We start from the raw sequence: 10,879 nt of genomic DNA, 5'->3' as shown, positions 1-10,879 counted from the left end.
AATGCACATATTGATAGATAGGTGTCTTTCCTAACTCAGTTGTCGGAGAGGAAGGAAAACGCTCAAGGACTTCACCATGAGGCCAATGGTGACTTAAACTGTTTTTAACGGCTGTGATAAACTGAGGATGGATCAACTACATTGTAGTTACTCCACAATACTAACTTAAATGACATAGTGAAAAGGAAGTTTGTACAGAATAAAAATATTCCAAAGCAAACATCCTGTTTGTAATTAAGGCACAAGTAATACTGCAAAAAATGTGGTAGTGAACTTATCTTTATGTCCTGAATACAAAGCATTATATTTGGAGAAAATCCAACAACAAATAACTGAGTACCACTCTTCAACTTTTCAAGCATGGTGGTGGCTACATGCCTGTCATCGGCAAGGATGTTTATGATGAAAATAAACAGAATAGCGCTAAGCACAGGCACAATCCTAGAGGACAACCTGGTTCAGTCTGCTTTAGACACTGAGATATTCAACTTTTACCAGGACTATAACCTAAAACACAAGGCCAAATATACACTGGAGTTGCTTACCAAGACGACATTCAATGTTCAAGAGCACCCCAGTTAGTTTTGACTTAAATTGGCTTCTTACGTAGTCAATCAATCAATCTATCTGTCTCTACATTTTGATGACCTTTTTTTATACAAATGTTAGAATTGGAAATATCCTTTTACGTAAGGTGTTCTGTGTGGGTCCGTTATTGGCATGTTCATATGTGTAATGAACCTGAAAAACCAAATAATACAGTGATACGGGCATTAAATACTGCCACAAGCCTCCTTGTCTACATTTAAATCTACACCAAGAAGTCACTTGTAGTAAAAGGATTGCCTTGTTGAATTTGCCAATGAACAAAAGCACAGCATAATCCCAATGCCAAAGCTTTCGGTAGACACTTCGAGCGCCCTGCGAGTGGGGAGACAAGAGAACAGACAAGGCAAACGTTCCAATGCTGTTCCAACACATGGTGAAATTAAACCATCTTTACCTTGTCAGCACAGTAAAAGAAAAACTATTAAAACATAAATGTACAGTATTCTGTGGCTAGAGTGGAGTTGAACCACTAAGATACAATCCAATTGAAGTAAATTGGCAGAAAACCAGATTCGTGACTCTAGATTTGCTTCTGGAGCAAAGTAAGAAGCTTGTGATACATAAGAACCCATTCCAGTGCTGCATCTCAGTAGTTCAACGTGTCCTTCTCTCCTTCCCTTCATGTGTACTGATCTTTAAGAATTGAACAGGTCAATTGGAAACAACAGCTTTCCCCTATCCAGTGTCATAAGATATGTGCATATGATGGAAAAGACACAACCAGAAGCCACTTAGCTACTATTAGGACTCAATCCTGGAATGTGCTCCAAAAGTCTCAGATAGCTCCTTCATAACACCTACGAGTCTAGGTGGACTTAAATGTGTACAATTTAACAGTTTTTATTTTGTCCTTTCATATGGTCAATATGGAAATCAAACAAGGAAACAAGACTAATTGGATTGGAACTCACACCAGTGGTGAATCTCAAAAGTCCTTCCTCCAGTCTTCTCCCCACCCTCTCAAAACATCATAGGGAAGCAAGAAGAGCATTGCAGAAGAACTACTTTACAGAGTCACACATTGTGACGAAATTGTGGTTTTAGAAGGGTAAAGGGGCACACCCAGGGTGAGTCCTCATCTTCCTCCTCTATCGGTTGTAAAACTGAGACGACACCCACGCCAGACCCCACTTGAGGTTGGTCAACATGAACTTGAGCGCCTTGGTCCACTGCTCCTCCGAGTTGAACTGGGTCTTGATGGAGTAGGAGCCGCCGCTGCCTCCCGTGTCCTCAATCTTGCCCTTCTCGACATCCATCCTGAACCATAACAGAAAAAGGTTTGTTAAAACTCAAACCCACATGTGTTTATTTCTTGAGGGGTATGAAAGAAACTGGTGCAACATCTACAGCTGCTAACACCCACATTTTTTAAATCTAAGGCCAGTACGCTAAAACAAAATAATCTGCACATTTCTCATGCTAGTGACTAGTTGGAGGCAAATGATCATGCAGAGACAAAGGATTAAGCTGTCAAAAGCTGACCAACTCCAGTTATTTGTGTAAGTACAATAGAGTACAACAGTATGAGTCATAATACCCATAAAACATAGCAGTCAAACAAGGAAATGGTTCCAACCGTTTTTCCAACATTCATTTCTCCCCATAGGGAATTTTAGAAACATTTAAAATAAGGGATGTGTTTCATGTAGGCTTACCCTTGTGTGACGTTTTTATAACCATGGAAATATCTGTAGGACAAGGTGACTTATCAATTTAGTCGCCTGTATTTAGCCCCCCAAAATGAACTGCTAATTAGCTGCTAATGTGGCTATCATTAAGAACTACAAATGCCATGATGATCTGGACAAGACTGCCAAGGCAAAGGTAAGATTCTCTGAATTAACTATGTTAGCTAAATTTAGTAATGAATTAATTGGCAAAATATCTTTAAATTGACAATTCAGAGAGTTCACTAATATCTTTCACCTCAAAGAAAAGTGACATGTTTAAATATGAGATGAGGGCAAGCAGTTCAACACAGGTAGGTAACATTCACCATTTTGGGCAGTATATTATGGTCTATTATGACATCACATCCGCATAAGTGTGTGAGATTCTAGAAGTCTCATTATATGTGAACCAATTATGATGTCACAACTGATCAATAAATTCCAAATGTTCTGTTTGAACATTCTGGCGTCTGATTGCTGAAAATAGAACACTAGTATCCAAGACAATCTAGCAGAATCCTCCTGAGATATAGTTAACACAGTAGATCACAATAAAATATAGAAAGTTCTTCTAGACGAAAATTTAGTTGCAGAACGAGGTTAGAAGAATGTCACTGTCAATCTCCTTGAGGAGGAGGAGATTCTTGTAGTCGCTACAGGAAGATAATGCTTTAACAGGGAACCTTGGAGCTGCCAGTAGCAACTCCATTCAGCCTGCGCTGCCACCAAGCCATTGAAGGCAGTCCATGGAGCCAATATGGTCACCAAGATGCCACTGCCTCCCATTAGAGCCAGAGTCACTGTGCCAAACAATGATGCCAAGAAGAAGCCATTCCAGCCAGTCAGACCAGAGGGCAGCCCTCGTCCTGCTGCTTCAAAGTACAGAAGGCAGGTTGTGAAGAAACACGTTCAGTTCAAGACTCAGACCCTAACTGTACAGGATCTACCGCCGTGCCCCGATGAGATGGTATGGGACGTCTTTAACTCAGAGGCTGAGCAGGTGATGGCATGTATGAAGGCCAAGCTGATCAGTGTCACCCAAGAATTGAAACTGATTAAGAGTGGGGCCAAGATGGATGCTCAGGCTTTGGAGGAGATAAATGCAAAAGAACGTTTCAGAAAAAAGGTGGAGAAGTTCATCCAGGAGATCTGCCTGATGAAGGTGGATTCTGACCTATGGGAGATGATAAGAGATAACGAAGAAGAGGAAGAAGAGGAAGAAAGGATTAAAGAGGTGAGGAGAAATGGAGAAGAAAGCAGTGTGTCAAGTAAGCCAAAGCAGACAGCCACGAGATACACTGTGAACAAGCCAAAGGAAGTCAAGAAGGGTTTTAACATGGAAGAGAAAAAGGAGGACAGACAGGTAAAGTAGCTTGACATTCCAAAGCCATGCTAACTGTTGATCTAGTGTAGTGTTGGTGATCACGTGCATTTGTATCAGAGGAGGCTGATGGGAGGAGTTATAGGAGGATAGGATCGTTGTAATGGCTGGAATGAAATTTATTGATCGGAATCAAACATGTTTCCATGTGATTGATGTGTGTGATACTGTTCCTTTTATTCTATTCCAGCCATTACAATGAGCTCCTCCCACCAGCCTCCTCTGGTTTGTACATGTTGTATATCTTGTGTCTGTTGCCCAGCCGCCCATTATTTGGCCCATCTGATAACATCCATTCATTCAGGTGGTGTTGAAACGTCGATTTGGGATGAGTGCAGCCAACTCCAAGCTGAAGCAGTGTGAGCACTGCGGCCGGTGCTTTGATCCTAGTCGCCTAGAGAAACACAGCGAGATCTGTGCCAAGCTCTCCTCCAAGAGCTCTAGACGAGGGGTCTATGACTCCACCAAGCACCGGCTCAAAGGCACTGTACTGGCTGGCTACGTGACGCGATCCGTGGTGTGATGCACCAAGGGACCTGAGTCTGTAGCTCTTTTGTATTTTGGATTGATCAGACAGACATACAGTAACTGCTAAACCCCCTGCTGCCCAAATGAGGACTACTACCTTGGAATCTGTGAGGGTTTCAATAAGAGGCAGTACTACTAGGAGGCAGTATTGTATCCAGAAACATCTAAACCAACAGTGTTCAGCAGTTCCTCAAATCTACAGAAACACCTGTATAAAACACCTCAATAAAATCAAATCCAAATACTCATCTAAATCATTCTGTCAGATGTGTTACTAGTGCAGGAAAGTAGAATAAATGAAATATTAAGAAACAAGGGAACGTATTTGTCAAATACAAAAAGGAGTGATTTTTTTATGAATTGGAAAAATGAAGAAAGATAAACGAATTAATTTAGTGGTATAACTTACCAAATTTACACAAATAACTGAAGTTGGTCAGCTTTTGACAGCTTAATCCTTGGACTCTCGGCATATTCCATAGATGATTACAATTATAATTCGATGATGTCTGCTAGACTAGTTGACTGACCTGTAGGGAAGGCAGAATCCCGTGTCTCCCTTCTCCACCTCCTCCTTGAACTGCTGCACACAGTCCAGGAAGGCCACCATGGCATGGTCAAACTTGTTGTCCCAGAAGAAGCGCAGACCCCCTGAACAGTACAGTGGTAGCTCCTACACACACAAGAAGAAAGAGAGAGTGGAATGTACCATATACAACATGGCCTATTCACTGGGGTTGGCTTGGGCCAGTCTAAAGAGCATTGCAAAATAATACTAAAAAGGATAGTTCACTATTTTTTTCCCACAGCTCATATATACACACATATATATATGTTTTTTGTCTCCATATAGTAGCCAGCAGAAAGTGTGTTCATATGCCTTTAAGTGTGAGACCTCACTTGCCGGTAACAAGCATTACCTTGGACTTGTCTGTAAGTGACTCCAGGTAAGAGTGGTTTCCATATGGGACCAGGCGGTATCTATAGAGAGAGGTTCAAGAAATCCAGCAAGATGTTTTACATGATTTGAAATGACATATTGTACAATGTATCATGTTTATTTGGATATGATAAAATAACTGATTAAAATACAGTTACTTCTTTGGTAACGAAACACATTACATGGCGCAGAAGGGTGTGCACGTGTGTATGTCCTTGTGTGTGGCATCATGTCTGACCTCTGGAAGCGTAGCCCCATCTTGTTGGCTAGGGCGTGGAGCAGTAGCACGGTCTGACCCCAGGCGGCGTTGATCTCGTTCCATTCGACGGGGACACTGGGTAGTCGGCCCAGACGGAAGTTATTGATGGTGCCAAACTGGCCACTGTGCCTGGGGACCAGAGACAAAGTTATTGTAAGCACTAAAAACTATCAATGTAAAAGATGCCGTTTGAAATTCTATGTGAAGACAAGATGAGGGGTGAGAGACAGAGGCAGCCGTTCATTCTAAACGCAAGCATGCAATCGCCACCACTTCAAACAGAGATTAAGTCGCTAAACTGACATACATTGGGTCAATAATTCATGCGCGTGTTTGTTTGTGCACGTCTGTGTATTTTAGTGCATGTATAAGCGTCTGTAATGCGTCGGAGTATGTGTCCTTACCAGATGTGGAAGGTGGCGTTGAAGACGTTGGTCTTCTTCAGGCGGTCCAGTTGAATCTGGCAGTATCGCATCTGGTTGTCCACACTCTTCAGCTCGTCATCCAGCTCCAGCTGCTGCCGCTTGAACTCACTGTACTCCTTCTGGTACCTGGAGCACACAGACACACAGGCCAGGGGAGGATAAGGGATTCATTTCTGAAATTGAATTATATTGTGCATAGAGTAGGGGTCGATTTGGTGTCTCCCTCTCTTTCCTCGTCCCATTCTCCTGTCTTGCAATATACCAGCATTTCCCAAACTCGGTCCTCAGGTTCCAAAGAGGTGCACGTTTTGGAGTTTGTCATAACACTACACAGTTGATTCAAATGATCAAAGCTTGATGATTAGTTGATTAGGCTGTGTAGCGCTAGGCCAAAAACCAAAACGAGCACCCCCTTGGAGTCCCGAGGAACGAGTTTTGGAAACACTGCGTTATACAGTCTCAAAATGTCAGTTCCCAGTAGGGTGAACGGTGTCCCATTCATTTCTTTACTAAGTGCATAAGGTTGAGACAGCGGACTTCCAAAGCTCATTTTACGCTCTAACCCATGTGAGACAGGATGACAGCCAAAGTGCTTTGAACTTAGAAATACAACAGCCAAAATTCCTCAGAGGTGGAGGACAAACAGCTATTACTCACTGCAGTTCCTCAGTGTCTAGCTGCTGGGAGTGGCTGCGTCCCTGGACCAGGTCCTCGGCCACGGCAGCCCTCTGCTCTTCCACCGCCTCCAGCTCCCCCACCAGTGACGACTCCTCCTCACCCAGTTTCTGGAGCTCCAGCAACAGGCTGTCCTCCTCCTCCTCCTTCAGCTGGGACAGCAGCTCCAGGCAGTTCCTAGTAGAGAACACACACCGTAGTCAGACAAGGAAAACACACACACACGCACAGACAAGGAAAAAGACACATGAAAAACACAAAACACACATAGACACCTTTCCCGGCCGCGTCATGAAAAGTTGCATGCACAGTTCGTCATCAGAAACCTGTTTACCTAGCAGTGGATACAAGCACATGCAACTTCAAATGCAGCTCGTGCAAGTTAACGAACACGAATTCAGATGTTATCGTCCACAACATCGCAGATGTCAGAGGATCGATCACCTAGCAAGCCAGCGAGGCAAGATAAAATATCACAAATAGAGCTGGATAAAGCCAGAAGAATAAGATAACTCGTTTTACATAGCTATAGCCCTCGGTCTTCTGTGTTTTCACTCGCTCACTGTTAAGTTTGTTAAGGTCCCTACTTCAACGTTAGCTATCTGATGGTTTCTCTGGATTGATGGCTTCTACGGTTGTGGCAAGATGGGAGTACAGCATGCTAGCCAAACACTTTTATTAACATAATTCTCCTAACCTGCAATGTAAATTATAATAACCTGCTAAGTAAATTCTCAATCTAGCTAGCCGTAGAAGGGAAAGGGGGATACCTAGTCAGTTGTACAACTGAATGCGTTCAACTGAAATGTGAATCAGAGAGGTGTGGGGGGGGGCTGCCATAATCGACATCCACGTCTTCGGCACCAGGGGAACAGTGGGTTAACTGCCTTGCTCAGGGGCAGAACGACAGCTCGGGGATTCAATCCAGCAAACTTTAGGTTACTGGCCCAATGATCTAACCACGAGGCTACCTGCTGCCCATCAAGCCACCAGTTCTGAGAAACCATCAGTGTCACCACACCGGGATGCGCGCACGTCAATTGAACGTGAACAACAAAATTTCCCTACACATGGCATCAAAAACACGCTCATATCCACACACATGATTCATGCATGCAAATAAGTGATCCTCTTTTGATGCACAATATTGCTCCAGGCAACAAAATATTGGTGTAAACTAAGTCCTAGTGGGTCTCCCTGCCTAAGAAAATATTTCTAGAGCAAATCCTGCTGTGTGTTACATAGTGTAGTACACTTTGACTACCCACTAGTTCTGTAATGTTAGTGTAGTTGCAGTGTGTGACTACTCACTTGTAGTTCTGGCACTCGTTCTCTGTGATGTTGAGCTGCGTGTCCAGGTGGTCTAGCAGGGTGTCGGTACACTCCTCGCACAGCGGGTGGTCTACGTCGGTCTGGCCCGACATGATGTCAAACAGATCGCTTGTCACCTTCAGCCTCCGACTGAGGTTCTCCATGGTGCCTCCGTCCGACGCTTCTCCAATCAGAGTGAAGCTGTTGGCGCTCTCTGTGGACATCATCCTGCGCACGCACGCACGCACACACACACACAACTATGTAGGCATCATCCTAGGCCTAGAGGGTATGATAGTTCAAGTTGAGAGCAGGGCATTACACTGTGTAGGCCAAGCAGATTGGAAGGTAGAAAGTTAGACATGATGCTACCTTGCAGGAGGGATGTATTTTCTTGCGACTCCATCTTGCTTTGTTTCCACAAAGGTTTCCTGGAGGAAGAGAGGAAAATCAGAACCCCTGTCAGTGTTTAAAACTTAATTTCTATAAAGGATATTGCTGTGAAACCTGGTTTTAAAACCATCTTTCCATTGGATTGAACAAACCCAGTGTCTCACCTCTGGAGCACTTTCCGCCTCATTGCTTTCTGTCTGCTTGCTTGGTGTCACTGTGACCAGAGGAGCTGATGGGATAGAAGACACACAGACTCACAACGCTGATCTCCATCTCTTCCTCTGTAGCGCTCTCCAAAGCATGCGCACACACGCTCTCTCAAACATACACTCAGGTAAACATACCAATAAGTTCCTGGATGGTGACACGGTCGAGCACATTGAAGGATGTATCCAGCTTTAGAGGCTGACTGCAGCGCTGACACACAAAGCTGACCTGCATGGTGGTACTAGAGGACTTGGAGCCCTCCATAGCAACACTGGAAACAGAATTAACAGGGTTAGCTGGCGGGCAAACTACTCGTGACTGGTGGTTTTGCTAGCACAGTTTAGCTTACCCCATTCATAGACGCCAACTACTTTTGCGCCTATTGACGACAGTATCTACTGACTGGGTGAATTTTGTTAAGAACCCGGATGCTTGCTCTAAACATTAACATGCATCGTTTGCGGTACTGTTTTGGAAACATACGCTTTTATATCAGCGAGAAATAATTGTCAAAAAACAAAAGGTAAAAGACTACCCCTGTATAGCGTTACCACACCACACGGCCATATTTCCATGTTACAGCGTTTGTTGACGGAAAACAGACAGTGGACTATCTGTGTTAATAAACTATCTGCGTCTCCGAACACCTGTGTGTAAAGGGAAGAGGATGCCACAAATGTAGGGTGTAATCATTAGTCCAAATAGATGCAAAACTTCAGTTCTATTGGACAAATTCAGGTAGGTCCCATCCCAGTTTCGTTCCGTTTAAGAAACGTTTTTTGTAATAGAATCAGCGAAATTAATACATCCATGTAATGTTGTCATTGAAAAGTATTGTCCGCAGCAACTGCGTTAAACCCGGTTAAAACAATGTACAACTGTGATATTATTTTTGATGTGATATGAAAGTAGAGATATTTATCTTTATAGAACCGTACCGCAATTGAGAATCGATTAATGTTTACATTCTGGCTTCCAGAGCCAATTCGCCTTTAAACAGAACATGTACGGTCCGACCTTGGACTATAAGAAATAATGTTAGGCTCCTTTAGAACATGATTGGGCTAATGTTAGCTAACAGTAGCTAGCTGGCTAAAATACGGTACTAACTCGGCGGTTCAAAACAACAGTGTCAGTAGCAAAGTCTCATATTTATCGATATTTCAACAACAGAAAGACTTAAGTATATCAAAATATATCTTTATTTGACATGACTTTAAGAGTTTTCTTACCATAGGACTTTATTGTTGTTTTTAACGGATATGACGCCTTTAAGATTACTCGCGAAAGGAAGTTGTCATTCTTCAACGGGAAGGGTTGTGGTCACGCGCCAAAATAGTTGCGGGAAAACCAAACTGAATCCAGGAGAGAAGCAAGATACAAAAGTACTGTAAAGTTTTACTATTTTCTTCATTCACTCAGTATTTGTGTCAGGTGTAGTGTTATAATATGTATTTGCTCTGTTGGTGATCTTATTGAAATCAAACAGTCTCGTCATTCATTACATTATTATGCCTGTCCACTCAAACTCAAGTTGTGTAATTGGCGCTAGCTAGCCACAGCAACAACATTGTGTAACGTTAGTGCCCAGCCTGCAGTTGTTGTTAGCATGCAAGGACACTGACACACTAGTCTTAACATTTTTATATATTTGGCAAATTTGATCAACTCTTTACGAATAACAATAGATTGCTATTAGTTAACGTTACAACACTAACTAGTAGGAATGTAGGGCTCGATTAAATCAGATCCGCTTCTTTAGCCAACATCAGTATAGCGGTTGTTTTGACGTGTTGGAGGTGGAACCCTTTATGGCACGTTCAAAACAACTGGGAACTTGGAAGAAAAAGAGCTTTGACTGGGAATAATCGTTTTGAATGGTCGTCCAACTCGGGAACTCTGGCCTATTTTTAGTGCTCCGACTTTCCGACCTGAAGATCACTGATGTCATAATTTGACCTCGTATTTTTTCGAGTTCCCAGTTGTTTTGAACGCGGCATTAGACCTGTCAAATCCACAAGTGACTCCCAGAATTATAGCTACAGCGGACATAGCCATTGGCTGCAGAGAGTTGCAAAAACAGAAATCCCATGCAGTCTTGTTTACACATTCGAACACTGGAATGTGAGATGTAATCTTCACCTGGATTAGGATGATAGAAACGTCATTATTTAGTTTAAGGATTTTTCAATTTGAGCATAATTATTTATATATAGCTAACACGTTCTGGTTCTGAACTTCTAATGCCTAGTTCATTCATTATAGGCACTGCATTACGTTGCGCCAGATGCCATTCATTTAAATTGGGACGTCCACAACTGAGTGGAATCACAATTCCCCCTTGCGGTTGAATGGTCCGTTGCGAGACGGACGCCGCATACTTTGAATTTGCGTTTTCTTCAGTCCAGCCAGAGTGACTAAACCACAGAAAAATAGGAAATATGTGGTTTTCAGTGACTTTATGGTATAACTAGCAACGTG

General features: G+C 42.9%; 2 protein-coding genes across 4 annotated transcripts in view; one reads left to right on the top strand and one right to left on the bottom strand.

Annotated features, from left to right (window-relative positions):
- Positions 1 to 261: 261 nt before the first annotated feature.
- becn1 (beclin 1, autophagy related) lies at positions 262 to 9,753 on the bottom strand. Of its 2 annotated transcripts, none has more exons than XM_071392343.1 (11): positions 9,631 to 9,753; positions 8,536 to 8,669; positions 8,356 to 8,420; positions 8,171 to 8,229; positions 7,799 to 8,026; positions 6,470 to 6,664; positions 5,792 to 5,938; positions 5,367 to 5,516; positions 5,109 to 5,169; positions 4,719 to 4,861; positions 262 to 1,866 (listed from the first exon to the last, which is right to left on the bottom strand). In XM_071392343.1, exons 2-11 carry the CDS (start codon positions 8,660 to 8,662, stop codon positions 1,698 to 1,700), a joined length of 1,344 nt encoding a protein of 447 aa, XP_071248444.1. In that variant the 5' UTR covers positions 8,663 to 8,669; positions 9,631 to 9,753; the 3' UTR covers positions 262 to 1,697. The 2 variants fall into 2 exon arrangements, with proteins under 2 accessions (XP_071248444.1, XP_071248443.1); XM_071392342.1 differs by lacking the exon at positions 9,631 to 9,753 and adding an exon at positions 8,748 to 8,988.
- Positions 9,695 to 10,879, top strand: part of LOC139570451 (breast cancer type 1 susceptibility protein homolog) — a 50,222-nt gene continuing 49,037 nt past the window's right edge. The window contains exon 1 of one of the 2 annotated variants that reach the window (XM_071392339.1): positions 9,695 to 9,783. The gene's annotated coding sequence lies outside the window, so the exon portion shown is untranslated. The remainder of the gene's footprint in view (positions 9,784 to 10,879) is intronic. The other variant, XM_071392340.1, reaches the window with a different exon arrangement.

The sequence above is a fragment of the Salvelinus alpinus genome, chromosome 3, assembly GCF_045679555.1.
Source record: "Salvelinus alpinus chromosome 3, SLU_Salpinus.1, whole genome shotgun sequence".
In the NCBI taxonomy this organism is placed as follows: Eukaryota; Metazoa; Chordata; class Actinopteri; order Salmoniformes; family Salmonidae; genus Salvelinus; species Salvelinus alpinus.
Note: the sequence above shows the minus strand (reverse complement) of the source record. Positions and strands in the feature narration are given on the sequence as shown.